This window comes from Trachurus japonicus, chromosome 20 (assembly GCF_045865225.1).
Source record: "Trachurus japonicus isolate A0001 chromosome 20, Traja_1.0".
Classification (NCBI taxonomy): Eukaryota; Metazoa; Chordata; class Actinopteri; order Carangiformes; family Carangidae; genus Trachurus; species Trachurus japonicus.
The window spans coordinates 17,052,512-17,071,237 of NC_140926.1; the positions used below are offsets into that span (position 1 = coordinate 17,052,512).

Genomic DNA, 18,726 nt, shown 5'->3' on the forward strand with positions numbered 1-18,726 from the left:
CTTTAATGGCCAAAAGTAATTGTAAATTGTAAGACGGGTTCTAAATACGATTAATAATCAGTAAAAATAGTTACCAGTATCTAAGAGTAGTAGATATACTTTATAGTTAGGTACAATAGCTAGCATGACGATGTAGCCAACTGTCGAAACACATGATGGACAAAATGGTGATTATTTTTTTTAGCTCAGTGCTGGAGGAAAAGTAAAATGTAATACACATAAAATAGTGGTTTGAGTCGGGCCAAATAAATGGAAAATGAATCAAACTACATAACAGATTTATAATGAAACACCTTAAATAAATGGATGGATAGTGAAAAGATTTAAAGCTAGAAATGGGGTACTTCTTGGGGGTATTTCTGACAAGACGAGAAAAAAAATATGGATGGTAAATAATAAGTCATTCAAATAGCAGTAAAAAAAAAAAATACTCATGGTCAGCTCAGGAGATAAATGTGGACCATTGTCTGTTGGTGTTTTTGTCTTTCTGTGGATCTGTGAATCTTCCAGAGAGCACCTGTCCCCACTTCCTCGTTCCGATGACTCCTGTTTGCTCCATCCATGAAAGATTGGCTGGGAACATCCTCTATCGGGGAGGAAACCAATGCTCTGTGAAATTCACACCACTCGCACCATTTTGGGAATCACCGGTATAGGACTTCCTAAAAAATAAAGATACATAAAAAATAAAGTCTAAATAAAGGGTAGAGGGGCCAGAGTGTCATGACCCAGGTCAACTGCCTTTGTTGTCTCATTGTATTGGTGTGTACGTGTGTGAACAAGTGGGTTTGTCTGTGCCTGTGTTTGTGTGTGAGCAGCTGACACAGTTTTTTCTCATTTACATTCAATGGCCCAGCATGCACCTGATGTTTATGAGTTTATATTATTAGTAAATTAATACAATTTCAACACTTTTGTTTAAACTTATTTGAGTTTTTCCACCTTTGCATCAAGAGCCCAAATAAATGAATAACAAGCCATGGATGATTTGTGAGATTAATCCATTGATATTTACCATATTTAATATAGGACTATGTTTTTAACAGTGTAATAAAGTACATAATAATTACAGTTACTTGTTCCTTTTGAATATATAAAACGAGAATATCATTTCTTGTTTTATGGTCACACTGGAAGCTTAAAAACTGAACCTGAAAAGTTGTGGTCTCATATCTTTTCCAGAGAAATGTTTAAATTCTTTAAGTCCGCACAACGTCTAGACACTGTTTGGTATTTTTCTTTTTCAATAACACAATCAGTCTGAAAGCTGTCTCTTACACAGGAAGAGTATTTGTGTTCATGTTATTGGATTATGAACTTCAAACAAATATCAAACACATTTCTACTGAAATAGCAAACAGTCCACTTCCAGTTCCCCAAAAGCTGACGGTGTGTTCCTCCCTCTGCAGGTCCTGTCTCCTCTCTGCTGGACCCTGTCTGTCCTGTCGGGTCTCTTAGAGACACGTGTAACACACTCATACTCACACAACATTTTCATACCAATAAATATCTAATTTAAAGTTTTTTAGGAGAGGAGGAGGCAACATGTACTGTGGGTTGTGGCCACCAGGGGTCAGCTGTGCACAGGACTACATCAGGTTCACAGTCAAATTAAAACATAATCTCAGATCATCTATATTACTATTACACAGATTTAATCCTATATGTTAAAATATTTTTCCCTGGTGGTGAATATTTTATAGAATTGTTTAACTGTGTAATAGCAGAAATTAACCCTTTATTTGGTATGTTGTTGTTTTTTCTTCAAATAATTGATATCACAGCTGTAAAAGTGAATAAAATCAGATTTATCAACAAAGAAGTTTGATTATCTTTACATAACATTCAAGCGTATGTGATGTATCTATCATATTTTGATTATGAAATAATCTAAAGTTATGTAATATTATGTACCTTTAAATCCAATAAGAGAATCATAAACTCTTTTCCCAGCCAAATGTTCACTCTTTCTTTCCCCATGTAATCTAATTCTGTTGTACAGTTATATGTGTATGATATACTTAAGGTTTCAGTGCATCTACACAATGCCATAATAAATATACAAGAAAAAAAGCAACGGGGGTAATAACTGGCCGAGTTTAGTTATCTGAATACAACTTGTTGCTGCAGTGCTGATCCAATTAAACCCATGTACTTCAGTGGCATCGCTGTGTAAATTCAATACGAAACAAGACCTCTGTAAAAAGCCACCACTGTGGTCGTAATTAGTAACTCTGGATTTGCAGAGTGAGGTCACACAAGAGTCCTTGTGGGAGCTAGGGCAGCATGTGAGCCTGCTGTCAGTTGGATGTGAATCCAGGTGAGGTGGTGTATGGCCCAGTAATCCCTGACTGAGGTCCTGCTGTGGTCACGCACTGCCGTTTATTTCAAGCTCCAGCTCTGCTTGTGCTTGTGACGATTAGCACGACTTGTGTTGTAAGACGTCACTTCACCGGTTTGTTGTGGCACACTGGATTCACAAATCAGCGGCATGAATACATCAAAGCAATATTATTATCTCTAAATAAAAATAACCATACATTAATCTACACTTATGAAATCATATGAAAGTCTCATATTATAGCAGACTATGTGCAAAAACTATTAATTATTCACAGACAAAATATTGCCAGATTAGTTGTTAACCTGTCACAGAAGTTTTTCTCCAGGGGGCTGTGTTAATGTAACACCTGAAATATGCAGAAGTGTGTGTGTGCGTGTGTGTATGTGTGTGCGTGTATCTGGGTGTGTGTGTGTAAATTCTTTGGCTGCCTCTGATTATTGTTTAATGACACATTTGCGGCCCTACCTACGTTGACCACGCCAGGCAGCGCTGCCCTGTGCTGTTACTAAAAGGCTGCTTTTATTGGATTCCCTGACATATAAAAGACATCACGCTTTTTATTTAATCATGGAAACAGAATAATTGACAGAAATGTAAGTCTCCTGAATATTGCATCTGACATCACCAACTATATTTCCAGGTTTTGTCCTCTGTTTCCTTCAATGTTGTAGAGGCTGTGGCCATAAAAACTGATGGACAAGCAAAGGATTGTTGTAGTCTATAGTGTATTGTTCAGATTTCTATGCCGACTGATACTGAAACTATTTCCGTGATATGTTCGTTTATTGTGTAAAAATCTCATTTGATCACCCAGACCACATTAAAACTGATGACTTTTCATTTTAAAAATCTCTTGTTAGCCACATCAAGGCAAATTATAATGTCCTGAGAACAAATTACTTCTGTATTATAACTCTTTTAAGATAGGGACATTGTCAGAAATCAATTTCTGTGTCACTGCTTATGTTAATCAGTAAGACAATAATATCACAATTTAAGTCATTTCTTTTAGTATATTAGATAGTACACTATATGATAGTATATTTATAGTTAAATAGGAAGAAGTCATCACAGATTATTTAAACATAAATGAAGAAAGGGGACTTGGTTTATCACAGGTGGTGGTGCTGCTGTCAAAGAGCTGCTGCAGCTTAGATAACATGACGGAAGGCAGCGACCACAACAAGGGGGGCTAAAGAAAAAGAAGCCGACACAGGATGTAGGAGGGGTAAGGTCGGACAAACTAAGCAGATAAGAGTTGTGACGTATTGTGTGTTACAAAGGTTTTACATTCAAATTGCTTTATATGGCTCAAATTGATCATCATTCAGGACAATTGATTTACTTGAGAGAACTCGGGAACAGGGAAGAGTAACATAGGTACTTTTCACGCCTGCAGAACAACTTTACAGTATGAACACACAATAGAGACCATCTCCATTCAAATTGATGGAGGCAGTAACCTGTTTGTGAACCCTGAACATCAGGAACACTGATCTTTAACAGCCCACTGAGACAAGTCAAACAGTGGGCGACTCAGATTCACCACATCCTTTTGTTGTCGGGTTAAAAGAAAGTCAAGGCCAACTCAATAAGTCTTTATCTTGGCTCTGGCGAGTGTGTATGTATGTGTGTGTCTGTGTGTGTGTGCGCGTGTCTCTGTTCAAGTGTGTGTATGAAAAGACAGAAGGGAAAAATTATGACTACGTGCACATTCCCTTGTATATGCCCACTTGTAAATGTGTGTCTGACCGTGTGTGTTCATTGTAGGCACAGAGCACAGTGCATGTGCTGCTCGCAAAGCGTCTGGAAAGTCCATTTGTGTGGCGGTCAGGATGCCAGTGTCTCACACAGGGAGGCCGCCTGTCTCGCCCTCTCCACTCCACTCCGCTCTGTCGCTCAGTGACTGATCTTTAATCAGAGGAAGGTTGTCTGATGCGAGCACAGACGGATAAATCACTCCTCACCCGGGCTGCTATCTGGGCCCTGCGTAGCCAGGTTGTCCCGTCAGCAGACTGGCCCTCCGCCCGGGCCCTACAAAGCTAACAGCCATGTGGTATTCAGCCCTTTGGTGAGGAGGAGGAGGACGCTGCCTGCCACTGCCCTCGGGGAGAAAAATAGTCGACATTCTGCGCATATCAGTATTTATATTGTTGCTGCTGAGAGGCTCGGTTGTTGATATACTGTATCCTCACATATCCAAAAGACATTGGCTGGCCACCACATCACTTTTTAATCTGCTGCGGGCTGCTTATAGTATTGCACAACTAGTTTACTTAACTCTAAATAGCAATGCCAAAATCTAAAAATACCTGAAATACATCATAATATATGAAATCATGACTCATGTAAAAGTAGCTAGATAAGTATTGGAAGATTATAAAAGTGTTTATTGTATGTTACATATGTTTTTAATCGACTATTTATGTCTTTAATATTGAAATTTAAGTAGGCCTAAATAACTGCTGTCATATAAATGGAAAAAAAACAACAAAAAGTACAGTATGCTTTTGTATAAGAGGAAATGCAGGTGTAGAAATAGTATACAATAAAAAAATGTCATATGTAGGCTACTGTAATTATAAATGAATGTAAATCTTTCTCCAATAATATGTTCAGCAAGAAAACTCAGGGTTAAAGAAGCTTTTGACATATAAAGATTTACAGAAATGTGTCTTCACTATGACCCACGTTTAGCTTCTATAGACTGATACATCCCACTGTTTTTACTTCAGCTGTAGCTTTGCTGTAGCTGTTTAAAATGATAAAAACAAAAATGAGAACAGACCTTAAAACACAGTCGGAAACTGAAACTGAGCTCTTGAGATCAGCATTTGTATGTTCTCACAATTACACTACTTCCAAATATGTTGACTTTCCATCACTGGCAATAACCCACTATTTTATATGATTGTCAAGTAAAAGTAAAGCAGACGCTATAAACAGGGGGAGAAAAAAAAGAGATTAAGAAAAAGAAAATATTGTAAAAACAATCGCCGGCCTCTGAAAGCCAAGTCCAAGAATTGCGGTCAGTTTGAGTGCAGTCTAATTGAATAATGGTCATATCAGTGAACGAGGGGGAGTGCAGAGTGATTTACCGCACAGGGGAGCGTGCTTATCTCTCCCTCTGTCCCATGCAGGAAACACTGGGATGTCACCAGGCAGATTAAAAGCTTGGCACAGCTGATACGGAGCGCTCAAAATGGATGGGGTGGGGACCTCTGACTGCTGTGCGAGGGGTTTTGGATGAGAGGGGACGGGCGGTGGTGTGACCTTATGAGTCCTGTTTGGCAGGGATTCATTCAAAATCTGGGAATTCCACTGGAAGTTCGGAGGGGAAAAAAGATGTAACATCATGTAACTTGAATGGAATCTTGAATAGTAAGCATATTTCTGGCTCAAATCGTGCCAGGCCGCATTTTTAAAAAAAAGTTACCACTAAAGTTGACCCAAAGGAAAAAACGGAATTTATCATTATTTTTTGCATATTTGAACATTTCTGTGAGAACAAATTGATTCTGGGCAGAGGGAAAGTTTCAAAGAGATCATATTTACAGGATCAACGGCCTGACTTTTAATTGGAGCGAATGTTCAAAGCTGCTGTTGGTCACAGTGCAGCTGCATCACTTATAATTGAATTCCTGACAGCTGCAATGTTAGGAATTTTAACCAGTTACTACGAGGGTGACAGGACAAGTTGAGTATTTTATTTTAAATGACACTACAGAGGCCAGACGTGGCTCAATGTCGGCGCAAACTGATCTCGTTTTCAACGCGGCCACCGGTGTGTGTTTCTGCTCTCAAGACCCTCGAATTGAGGCAATAAGCAGACTGAAGAGAGGTGTTTGATGGGAACACAGGCAGACAGATCTGGAGGAGCAGCTGCATGAAGGACGCTGGGACAAATATAGAAAGGGGACAAGGGCCAAAACATATCACACATTTTTTCCCATTAACAGCATAGGTTTGAATCTAACTTGGCGCCAATTAGTTGCAGTATAGGCGCAAGGACTTAAAAATAGAGCAAGGCACGGGTGGTAATATACCCGGAACGCAGAGACAGATATCTCTGTCATGGCGGCGTGTGATTTCACATGTAATCATGTGAAGGAAAAATAACAGTATTCATATCACCAGCTGGTTGGTGATAACACGTGACGTGGAAGGTTATGTGACAAATGGAGCTTCAGACATTTGTTGCTATTACCTGTCACGCTGCTCTGAGTGCCGAGCTTCGGCTCAGGCCTTTTTCCAGTCTGATTGGGTCGTGTTTGGTTGGTAGGATCTGTGCCGCTGTATCAGCGTGACCAGCCGTTTTTTCACCCGCTCCGTTTCAACATTTGCTGGCCTCTTATCTCTGCAGCGGAGAGCTGGAATGAGGGGCATGCAGGCTTCGGGCCTACCTGTTTACTCTGAGGGCTTCCTCCATTGTCCCCCCAACTTCCTTTGACAGATTTTTCACATTTTTGTGAGTTGTTGTTTTGGGAACAGGTCATGGGCTCGACACATGGGAGCGTCCTGTGGCATTTCTGAATCTGTCTGGTCGGGCGCAGCAGGAATTCTTTCCTATAGTACATATCGTCTGTTTCATACACACCTGAGGTATTTTTACAGCAGTAAACTAAACAGTACGAGTGTCATCACTTTATCCTTTTATACTGAGCTGAAACATGATAACTTCTGTGTATTCCTCTGATTCCTCCACTTCAGCCACAGGTTTACTGTGGAATGAAGTCATCCCTTGCCATCTAATCTCTTTCACTACAGAAATAGACCAACTTCAGTCTAGTTTTGGTAACTGTTATGCAACTCGTGATAGTTCATGGTTAAGCATACATTACCGGCTAATACCCCCGAGTAATACGGTTCAGCCTAATCTGGACTCCACTACCCTTCTGAACTTCACTGTAACAATTTATAACATGTGTATTTCTGTAGGTACTAGGCTATATATGATTGTCCCTACATGGGTCTGCTAATTTTAAATCTCTTATTTTATTCTGTCTGGGCTATATCTGTATCTGTTCAGATCACACAGAGCAAGTATTGAGAGACAAACTAATAAACTAATCCTCAATTTAAAAAAAAAAGAAATTGCTAATTAATGTGATATCTCATTAGTAAGATGTAGGAGGGTGAATCTTAAGCCATTCCACTGAAAACAAGTGTTGTCCTCTCAGGGTCTTGCGAATGAAGAGCCCCTTAATCCTTATTATCTAAAGAGGTCCTCAATGAGATTACAACCCTGCACGAATATTACAACTGGATGCCAAGCTGCCATCTGTTACCACTCGTGGAGAAAACTGTGTCCTTATTATTCATATAATCTTCTGCAGGTGTAATAGTGGGCTTTCATTTAAGTCTCTTCTAAGAGCAAAATACGAGAAAATATAAACTGTAAAAAATAAATAAAACATTTCTTTTTTTTCTTTTGAAATTTGACGAGGCAAACTGAAAATACATTTCAGAGGAAAAAATTGTATTGAAATCTGTTTTAAATATTTTTTCAAATATATAATTCTTTATTGTCAGGCCTGTTATTACAGCGCTACCCGAATCTGTGTGACACACCTTCCCGAGAAGGATTTCCAAGCACCGCACTTGCAGTGGAGATTAACTTTGAGCAAAGATTAAGCAAATTAACCATGATGGTGTCTCCCAAAATAAGCTGTTGCTGTGCAGTTTGCTCAACGGCAGTCAACATGTAGTACACGGAATAACATTTCATGGATCGTTTGACAACAGTTGGAAATTTCATGATGCTGACTTAAGGTGAGTTTATTTTGAAATCCCTCAGTTCATATCCTTATGTTTGTTTGTTTGCTCACTGAGTTGTGTTCAATTTGTTTACTGCGTCCAGACAGTGACTATTACACATGCAACATTAGAGATACCATATAAAACTCTAACCAGATATTGTTTTGTTTTGCAATAAGCTAATATTTTTTCCTGATAATGTTGGTTAATGGATAAATACTTCTACTGCTGCTACTGCTATTACTACTGTCAATAATAATAAGAATAAAAAATCAAATCAATTTAAAATGAAATGTGACCTTTTTTTTAATCAAATTGAATACAATTATTTTTAATTTAAAATTATGTCCAAATCATCTCTTATCTTTTTAAGTGCACAATAATGTATAGATAGACTGTTTAAAAAGTATTGATTCTGGTTTAATGAGACAATTTCATAAATATTTATGGAAAGTTGTGACATTTTGTTTGTATTTTCTTCTAAACTTGTTAGGGAATCTCATAGTCTGACACATGCTTAAAGAAATACTGGGTAAGTTCTGGTGAAACTTATCTTCATCACTTGTTCAAACCAAAGTAATCAAGTAATTGAAGATGCCATTCACGTGGCAGCCTTCCCGTAAGTCAGGTCATGTTACCTGATGTCGACAGTGGAACGGAGTAAACAACATATGTTTGCAAGACGTCGTTCAGCTGTTTACACTTCATAAATAATTGAAGTTGTCTTGAACAAGATGCTAATGTTGTTTGTGTGTTGAGCCCTTTGCAGACGGCCAAATACGCACAGATGTTTTTTATGATCATAAACGTGCCAAAAAATGTTTTACTCTCTGGATGATAATGTATTATTGCATCATTAGGTTATTTAATACACATTTCCTTGATATTTATACCTGGAATTGAACAAAATGAATGGAAGATGTCTGTGGTGACTCTTGTTTACTGTATATTTGTGTTATATTTTATGTGTAGAAGCAGCATCAGAAACCTTTTGGAGATCATCACCGTTGATACTGTGCTGGAAACGTTTACATTTCACCAATAGCCATGTCATGCAGAATACTACCTATATGTTTCTACTATATATTTATTTTCTACATTTATATTTTACAGCAAATCAATGATGATGCACCAGACAGGGCTTCGGAGGATCCCTCCTGACCAATCATCGGGGAGCGGCCTCACCTTCGGCAGCCCCCGACACCCAAGCGTCAAAGACCCTATTCTATCAAAGCGGGTGTGCTTCTACAAAAGTGGGGATCCTCAGTTCAATGGCCTGCGGATGGTCATCAACAATCGTACCTATAAAACCTTCGATGCTCTCCTGGACAGTCTCTCTAAGAAGGTTCCCCTGCCCTTTGGGGTGAGGAACATCACCACCCCTCGGGGGGTTCATGCCATTTATACTTTGGATGAACTGGAGGATGGGAAGTCCTACATCTGCTCCGACAGCCGTAAGGTAAAACCTATCAATCTGGCGCTGGCCAGGAAGAAGCTGCCACCCTGGTACCATGCCAGGCCCGTTAGTTCTCGACGTCGGACTGTGCAGCAGGGCAGGTTCTTCCCTGGCCAGAACATTAACAAGCAAGAAGGAGTGGTTGTGCGAACGCCAAAGAGGCTACTTGTTTTCCGCAATGGAGATCCCTCTGTAAGACACACGGTGGTGCTTCACAAGAGGAATACACCTACTTTCAAGTCAATCTTGGAATATATCTCAGATCTTATGCAGCTCCATGTGGTGAAACTACACACACCTGATGGCAGACGTGTGAGTATTCTCGTCTGTCAATGCAACACAATTCATTCAAAGACATAAACGTACAAGAAAATATCACAATGCATCCACTAAATGAATCAGACAATTTGGAGTATATTTGACACCATTTTTAGATTATTCTTATATGTTACCATTATAGTTGTAAAGAGACATGGGTAGATATTTTTGAAAGAGTTTTTAAAATATACATTCACCGAAGAATATTATGTTCAAATACAACACAAATATGTAAGTTTTACTGACCCATAAAGGACTGACTTAAACCTGCCCCGCAAATAACCATCACATGAGAAGAGAAAGTGCTAAGCTTCTTTGGCAACACAACCTAATACCCAGAAAGGCATTCTGGGATACCACAGTGTAAGGCTTTGGGTCAAGGATCTATTGTATATTCAGAGCGTGGTGGTATCACAAACACATATTTACAAGTTATACATTTAGACTGGTCACATACATACAGCGTGTAAACTGATTTTATTAGAATCAAGATGAACAGTTGTTAGTCTTTATTTTAATCTTATTTGTTGCACTAAATAAAAGTGAAATATACATGTGTGTATATTCATGTTTTTTTATGTCTGCTGCAGGTTGACAGTCTACCAGGCTTGATCATGTGCTCTGGGACTGTAGTGGCTGCAGGCAGGGAGCCCTTCAGATCTGCAAACTACAATGTACAGAAATTATCTGCTCCAACACGGATTCCTCCCAATCAAAGGGCTTCGAGAAGACTAAAATCTTTAAACCGTAAGTAAAACACTCGATATATTCCCATGCAATTCAATTGTTTTATCTGTTAAGTTATTCCAGTGGACCTTGTTGCGCACGACACATGCAGCGCGTCTGCAGTAATCTACCTGCCCTCATGGGATGAAGATTGAGAAAGTGCTGAGACAATGATATTACACCTAATACCATATATGACCTACATAGACTGTCGACATGGATGCCGGCTATTGTTCTTCATGAGCTGTGAATAGCTGTACTCTCTTTCTAAACTTTCTTTTTTCTCTCTCTTTTCCCTTCATGCTTCTTGGCTATCTCTTCAAACCTCGCCTGAAATCTTTGGACATTCTACTTCTTTAAAAATGAACCTTTTTTTTATCTGCCTGGCTCCTTTGATTGACTGAAAAGGTAAAAAGGTGAAGTTGACGTCATACAGTTCCAAGTCAAGGAATTTCTCTCCATCATCTGAGAGGTATATCATCAATCGGATCCACAACTCCATTGCGGAAAGTTCATTCGACCTGCCCAGTAATCTGGCAAACTCTGTTGAGTTGGAGTCGAGCCGTGTGCTGGAGTCCGTGGCAGAAACCGAGGGCGATGGAGCTGAAGGGCAGGGCTGCCCGCTGCCCACCGAGGATGACATTGAGAAGTCCTTTCGTGTGAACCAGGATGGCAGCATGACGGTGGAGATGAAGGTGCGCTTGACAATCAAGGAAGAGGAAACCGTTCACTGGACGACCACTCTTACACGCTCAAGTGTAGCCAATCAGCTTAATGCAAGCTGTTTACCAGCGCCGCAGGCAGAGCAGGAGATCTGCTCGCCTCAATCAAATTCAGTGGATTTACAAAGCTCTCCTGCTTCCATTGACAGCATCAACAAGGATACACCTAACGACAACAATGATGAAGATCCACCATCACTGAGCAATGGAGCAGTCAGCGAGAGTGATAATGAGGAGGATGATATCCAAATGCAGACAGCACGGTCACCTAGGAGAACCCCCACACCAGGGCACAAGCAGATTAGACAAATTAAAACCTCTGTGGAAAACATCACATCACTGATGACTGAAGATATTCAGAAGGGTTTGGTTGGCTCTTACTCCTACAAAGAGCAAATAGAACATGGAGCCATGACTGAGCAATACTGTATGGTCAAACAGAGTACCACCAGACCAGTACCAAAACCAAGAAGACTTGGCTCCATGGATGCCAGCAATGTAAGCAGCCGAAATGTTTCCACATTCAAATCGGCTGGGATGACTGAGATCCTACAGATTGAATCCGGTGGGGAGGAGTTTACTGAAACTGTTTTTCACATATATGAACAGCAAACTTGCCAGGACAATTTCTTTGCAAACATTCGCACTCAGGGTATGAGCTCCTCTGGGGGTCTTTTTGGTAGACCTGCTACTTCAGAAACAGGACAGTTCTCTTCGAATACTGAGTTCGAACCTGAACTCTGGAGACCGTCGACAGCATCTGAGTCCATTAACATCTGGAGGACTGAGAATATGTCAGGAACTGGTGCAATTAAGGCAACAAACAGCCAGCAACAACTCCCAAAGTCGACCAGAGGCAAAGAGAAGCCACAACAAAGAGAGGTGACTAAGGCTAAGAGGGTATATTCAAGGCCCAATGTGATCAACAAGCACCATCGACGGCTGTTGACGCCAGGGAAAAGACCAAAGGAGAATCCTGTTGAAGCAACAGACACAAGTAAGAAAGTGAAAACTTTCTCCAGTGCTGGGTTCATTAAGAAAATTTATGGGAAAAAATCAAAATCAGCAAAAAGCACAATGAGGCTAAAAAAGGGAGCAACCAGCAGAGCCAGCAGTGTTACAACAAACGCCTCACAGCCTTCGGATGATGCAACAAGAAGTATTCTCAGAAACCCAACTACATCATCAACACCGACAGAAAATTCAAGTTCTTTTGAAACAAACCGGCTGAATGTTTCCTCTACTGAAGTGAGTCAATCAAGAGGAATGCTAACACGGCAGACATCAATGCACCAGGAAAAGAAGATTGAAAACAAGTCTGATGACATCAGCAAAAGCATGGAGCTGCCAGCTTTTAACTCCTCCAGCTCCGTTACTAATAAATATGTAGAGAACTGGTTGGAGAGAGCCCAAACTAAGACTACTTCCCACCCAGATGAGGAAAGCAAAAAAGCAGATATTAACCTAGAAAAAGAAAGTGATAATAATGGGGAGTCAGAACACAATCCTGAACCACTGCCAGCGAGTTTGCCGGGATCATCCGTCAAACTGAGGATCCAGTGTTTTGAACAGAAATCATCACATTCTCCAGCAGAGAAAACTACAGAGACCAAGCAAGGGGAAATTGCTCCTTGTCATGGCACCACCACAAATAGAGAAAATTGCACCAGTGAAGCTCAGAATAATATGGAAGAAATAAACCCCCTCCTGAGTGACGCCTGTTCTGAAATGAATCCAGTGACTAAGAAATCAGCAACAGAAATGCAATCAAGTATTACAGTGGAAAATAAATCAAGTCCAATCAAAATCTCATTGCAAAGAGCTACTCCTTCCCATTCAATTTCAATGGAGCTACTGCCACCTCCGCCTGCTGAAATAATGGAGCAATCAAACACAGAATATTGTGTGACGGATGTATCGTCTGTGGCCAGCAGCCCATTATATCGGCTCTCATCGGAGAGCAGTCAAATGTCAGATGATCATCCATTATCTATCAGTCCTACATCTGACAAAACCATATCACCTACAGGTAACACAATGGAAATGACACCATCAGTTCAAACTGACATTCCCACTGTGCCGAGGGAAGCCCCATTACAAAGAGCTCCATCTATTAAAAGAGCCCCTTTAGTCAGTAATCTATCTCTTGAAAGGAAAATGTCTCTCAGGAAGGCTTGTCTGGATAAATATACTTTAAATACTGATGCCAGCTCAGACACAAGCTCATCACCTACTCCCATCGACACAGTGGGTGCTGATGACAAGGTGCTGTCAAATGCCATCTGTTCAACGGGGACGGAACTGCCACCAGAAAAGACACAACAATCCAGCAGCATCTTAGATGTGAAAAGCAGTCCATCATGTTGCACTTCTGCATCTCCTACTAGTTTAACATCTGGAGAAGGACTGTCATCAGCCAGCATTTCATCATGTGAGACTCCAACACCAAGGGATGTCCCATTCAAAGAGACAATAACAAATAAAACACCACTTGTAGCTCAAAAAGAAGCGCCTTCACCTAAACTACCGGTGAAAAAAGTCAAAGTAATAAGCAGTCCATCTCCAGAGAGGAAACCCCAAACCAAGAAAATCTCCTCTGAACATGCTAATACCTCTCCAAAATCATCATCATTACATGACCACCATTCTGTTAAAACACTCACTGCTAGCCCCAAGAAGATGCCCTACAAACCGAACCTACAAAAGAAACTGTCTCCATATTCTCAGTCTCTGGACATGGTGTCACCACCTGTCAGACACAAGTCAAGCAGAAGGACGCTCTCCAGAAACCTATCATCAGACAATGTATCGGAGCCTTCAAATAAGACGCAAAGAAAAACATCAGATGAAAGAAAACGTCCCCAAACACAACAGTCAAATGAAGCAATAAAGACCGACGACCTTACAAATACAGAGGATGAGAAACCCGTGACAGACACAGAATTTATGCCACAGCCATTAAATATTACAAACCAGCCAAACATGAAACCTGTCCTTGAGAAGATTTGTTACTCAATTAAGTCAATCAGACAGATCACACAGAACAAACGTCGATCCTGCTTGGAAAAGTCCAACAGCGTGCCTGACTTCTCCTCTCACGTTGCCTCTACATTTGGCTCATCATCTAAAGCTCTCCTCGCTTTTCTGTCCGTCATGACCCTAAAAGAAGGAATAAATAACCTCAAGACGGATGAGCTGAATGCAAACAATGTCAGCTGTGCCGAGGCTCTAAAAATGATCGATTCTCTCAGAGAAATTGCGAGTATTGAGGATTCGCACAAGTTAAAAGCTAGTTTGTCAAATTTACAGCAGTCGACTTCGAAGCAGCTCCTCCAAAGTTGGAGGGACTTTCAGGAACTTGGAAATAAATGCAAGAGTCGCAGCTCAACACCAAACTGTTCAGAGGAAGAGTTTATAGCCCAGACTAGTCCAGAAAACAACTGTGGCATTGAGGGAAATGTTATAGATGAAATCATGGAGAACCTTGACATGCCTGAGAAGCTCAAGGTGGAATTGGCCAGTCTTTCAATGGGAGACAAAACTGAAAGTGACGATGAAGAAAACATGTCTGCCAGGTTTATCAGAAAAGTGGAACCGTCACCAAAAGATGACGGTGATTCCAAAATATCTCATTCCTCTACAGAAGATGATGCTGATGCTGGAGATGTTACTCAACATGAAAAATGCGCCGACACCAACCTGGCAAAACAATCAGACATGGACAGTGCAAATGATCAGACTACTCCAGCAGCTGAACCTGAGGAAGAGAATAGGGAGGCTATGAGTTCATGTGATGAAGAAAATCTGGAAAATCAAGAAATGTCAAACATAATTGAGAAAAATCTTGAAAAAGAAAGTCCTGAGGTGGAGTGTGGGCAGATGGAAAGTGAGGAGAGTGTGGTTGTCTCAGAGAATGAACCTAACAACTCTGATGATGATTCAGGCTCAGAGGAGAAAGGGCAGAACATATCAAGTGCCGATAAAGATGCAGAACAGAGAGAAAGCTGTAAGCAAAGTGTATCCGGCTCAGAAGCAGGTGAGCAGCGTAGCTCAGATGAAGAACCACCAGAGGTTGGATCTGAGGAGATAAAACAGGAGGGAAGTGACAATGACAACAACTTGTCCAACCCTCACAGTTCCTCTGAGGAGGAAGAGGACAAGAAACAAAGCTCTAATTACTATGTAGAGCTGAGTGTCAGCAGGAAGGAGAGCATCTGCAGCCCAGATAGTGAAAATCAGTCTTTGACAGAGGAAGACAAACCTGACAACCTGAGTAATGAGGAAACATTGTCTTACCCAACAAGTGTGCCCGATCCTGAGAGGGAACCAGAGATTCAAAAATCCTGTATGGGCTTAAACATCAGTGTTGATGAAAGCATGGGTAACTCAGATGTCGAAGAGGAAGAGCAGGCAGAAGCAGAATGTAAAGAACTAAAGGTGATAGTAGAGGAAACTTTGTCCGAGACAGAGGAAGAGAAGGAGAGCACTGAGGAGGAGGAACACCTAGATGATCAGATGAGAAATACTTTGATAGATGAGACTGAGGAACACATTTTTGATACAAAAGGTCAGGAAAGTGTAGACAGAGGTTTAAGCAGTTTGATAGAAAATCAGGATCCATATACCAAAGAAGACAGTTTAACACATGAGCGTTACAGATTTAGTGCAGATGAGGACAGTGGGAATGACCACAGTAGCTGTGAAGAGCAGGTGGAGGTAGAGCAGGTTGTAAAGGAGCAAATCAGTAGCTCAACTGAAGAAGAATTAAGCTACTATGAGAAAGAGTCCAGCAGCTCAGAGAAGGAACAAGCCAAAATTGACAGACACGCAGGAGAAAGTTGTAAAGAATACGAGGAAGCTCCTGCGCCGCTGAAAGTCACAAAATCTGAAAAAGTCAAACATCAGCCTGCAGAAGTAATATCTCAGTCTATTGCAGAGAGGATAAGTCATCTGGAAAAGCAAGCTGCAGATCCACAAAAGAGAGAAAATGTTACAGATGTTACAGATACTCAGCAGGAGTCAGATGTTGAGGATTCACCCTCTGAATCCCCCACATCTCAGTCAACCCTCTGTACCCGATCAGCTCCTCAGTCGTCGCTATCTTTCAGCTACGATTCCAGTGGCGTCATCACCACAGAGCCTGAAGGCAGCAGGGTCAAATCCATCAGGGAGATGTTCTTGGCAAAGAGTGCCGCAGAAATCCAGCATGGACATAGAGGTTTCCCAACCTTGCACACATCAGAGCTGCCCCAGCTGAGAGCACAGACCTCGGCCAGTGGCGGCTATCAGTCCCAGACTTCAAGCGAGCTGTCCAGTGGCGAAGACGATACGGCACGGAAATCTATCAGTAAAGGCTTTGTGAGGAGAGCAATCGAGAGGCTGTATGGCAAGAAAGATAACAACACCGATGAGGAGGCAGGTGAAAGACCTCCATCTGCACCCAAAGAGAAAAAGAAAGAGCAGTCGAGCATTTTCTCTCCCTTCCACCTTGCACGATCCAAAGCAGTGTCTGAGCTGTCTTACTTCAATTCCAGTAATACACTGGACACCTTAAGTGAAGCAACACGATGCATTGCTTTTAATGCTCAAGTTGGACCCGGAGACAGTGTTCCCATTGATAGCGGACGATGGCTTCTTCGAGAGAACACGGCGATCAGAAAATCAATTTCAGACCCAGTGGGAATAAACAAAGCCTTCACAAACTCTCCTCCTGACGAGAGACTGTGTGAGGACACGGAGCAAGACAATACATATTCGCTATTCACCACAAAGTCCGAGGTGGAAGACAAGGCAAAGTCACTTATAAGGAAGTGCACCTACTTTTCTTTGCCCCACGCCAGTGACTCAGACGCGTGTCAGGACGATCTGAGCATCGTGAGCAAGGGCAGCGCCAACGAAGACAGCGTCGTCGACACGAAAGACAGTTCCGAGGACACCAAAACGTGGGCGGAGAGGAACGGCGTGCTGCCTAGCGTCATTACTGACTTTAAGATGATGGATAACAAAGTGCACCCACTGGTTGAGCTTCCGTCCGACGGTGGGGTTGTAGTGGTGCAGCCCGGGAAAGGTCAGGGCGTAATGAACAGGAGGATCCAGGAGCCTGATGTGCTGGACTTGCTGTACAATTTCTGCGGTCAGCACTGTCCTATCCTGTGAGGACGTCTCCTTCAGCTATTTCACAACACATCACATAATTGCAAAACAAGAACTGAGGACTTTTTTAAAAAAATAATTTTTCTAAATCAAATCAAATGTACATTACTGGGCTACAGTTTATGATCTTTACTTTGGTGCCTACGTTTTGATGTTGCCACAGCCTTGGCATAATACACTATGTAAATTCAGTTGAACAAACCGCCGAATATGTAACAATGTATCACCGATGCATGAGCAGATGGATTCAATTCTATTCAGATCTGACAAAGAGCTTGCGATACAATTTATCAGTTTGTGCTCCTTGTTCAGTGTAAAAAGAGTAAATGTGTTTTGTTTTTGTTTTTGCTACCACCCTTGATTGTGTATTTGCCATGCACTCTCCAGAGCAGCTCTTTTCTTCTCCTGGGTTGCCTGTCAACAGAGCAAGTACCCAGAGCATTACTGTAATCTTGTTTTAAAACTATTAAAACAGATCAAGTCCCCCCCCCTCCGCAGATGTCAGGCAACAAGGCCAATCCTCACCACAGTGAGAGAGGGTCAATTCGTGGTCGCAGCTCAGGTTTGGCCTGGAGTTCAGGTCAAAATGGTGCTGTTAATTGTTTTTTTCATTCTCCTAACAGTTCTAAAAAACAAATGAATATACAGTATATGGGATGTGTGAATATTGTAGAAATTGTCAGTAAATACTTTAATAAGGTTTTGTATATTGGTCATCTAAAGTGTAAATAAGATAAGTTTGTTGATTTTCACCAAGTAGGCATAGCTTATTCAACACGTAGTTCTGGTAACACGTCCTTTCTATCTAGGATAAATGGTTTTATTGTTTACAATGTGGCAGCTGTGACAATTTTGTCTCTTTAAATTGATGTGTAAGAATAAACGTGTCATTTACAACTACTGGACTTACTCGTCTACTTTCTAACGAACTTATCATGGATTTAATTCAAATCACCAAATCACCCCCATGGATCTTGGAGTGGATTAACCACATACTGTGTATTTAGTCGTCACTATCGTCACGATCTTAGCGTAGGTGTAAGTCAAGAGGCCAAGGTGAGCGTGGCGTTGAAGATACCTTAGGAAAGCTGAGCTGGGTTGTTTTCTGCTGTTGATCGGTATCAGATCCCCGAGGAGGAGCGGGGAGTGGGACCTCTGTTTTCTCACTCTCGGCCTGAGGAAGTATCCGTGTTGTTCTAAGCTTGTTTTGTTTCTCAGAAGTTGCCATCGAGCTGGTCCGTGTTGTGACA

The 18,726-nt window shown here is 41.3% G+C and overlaps 1 protein-coding gene across 1 annotated transcript; it reads left to right on the top strand.

Moving 5' to 3' along the window:
* Positions 1-7,978: 7,978 nt before the first annotated feature.
* LOC146966756 (uncharacterized) lies at positions 7,979-18,371 on the top strand. The gene is made up of 4 exons (XM_085763144.1): positions 7,979-8,116; positions 9,215-9,869; positions 10,466-10,622; positions 11,010-18,371. The coding sequence occupies exons 2-4, from the start codon at positions 9,222-9,224 to the stop codon at positions 17,477-17,479; spliced, it is 7,275 nt and encodes a 2,424-aa protein (XP_085619270.1). The 5' UTR covers positions 7,979-8,116; positions 9,215-9,221; the 3' UTR covers positions 17,480-18,371.
* The last annotated feature ends 355 nt before the right edge of the window (positions 18,372-18,726 follow it).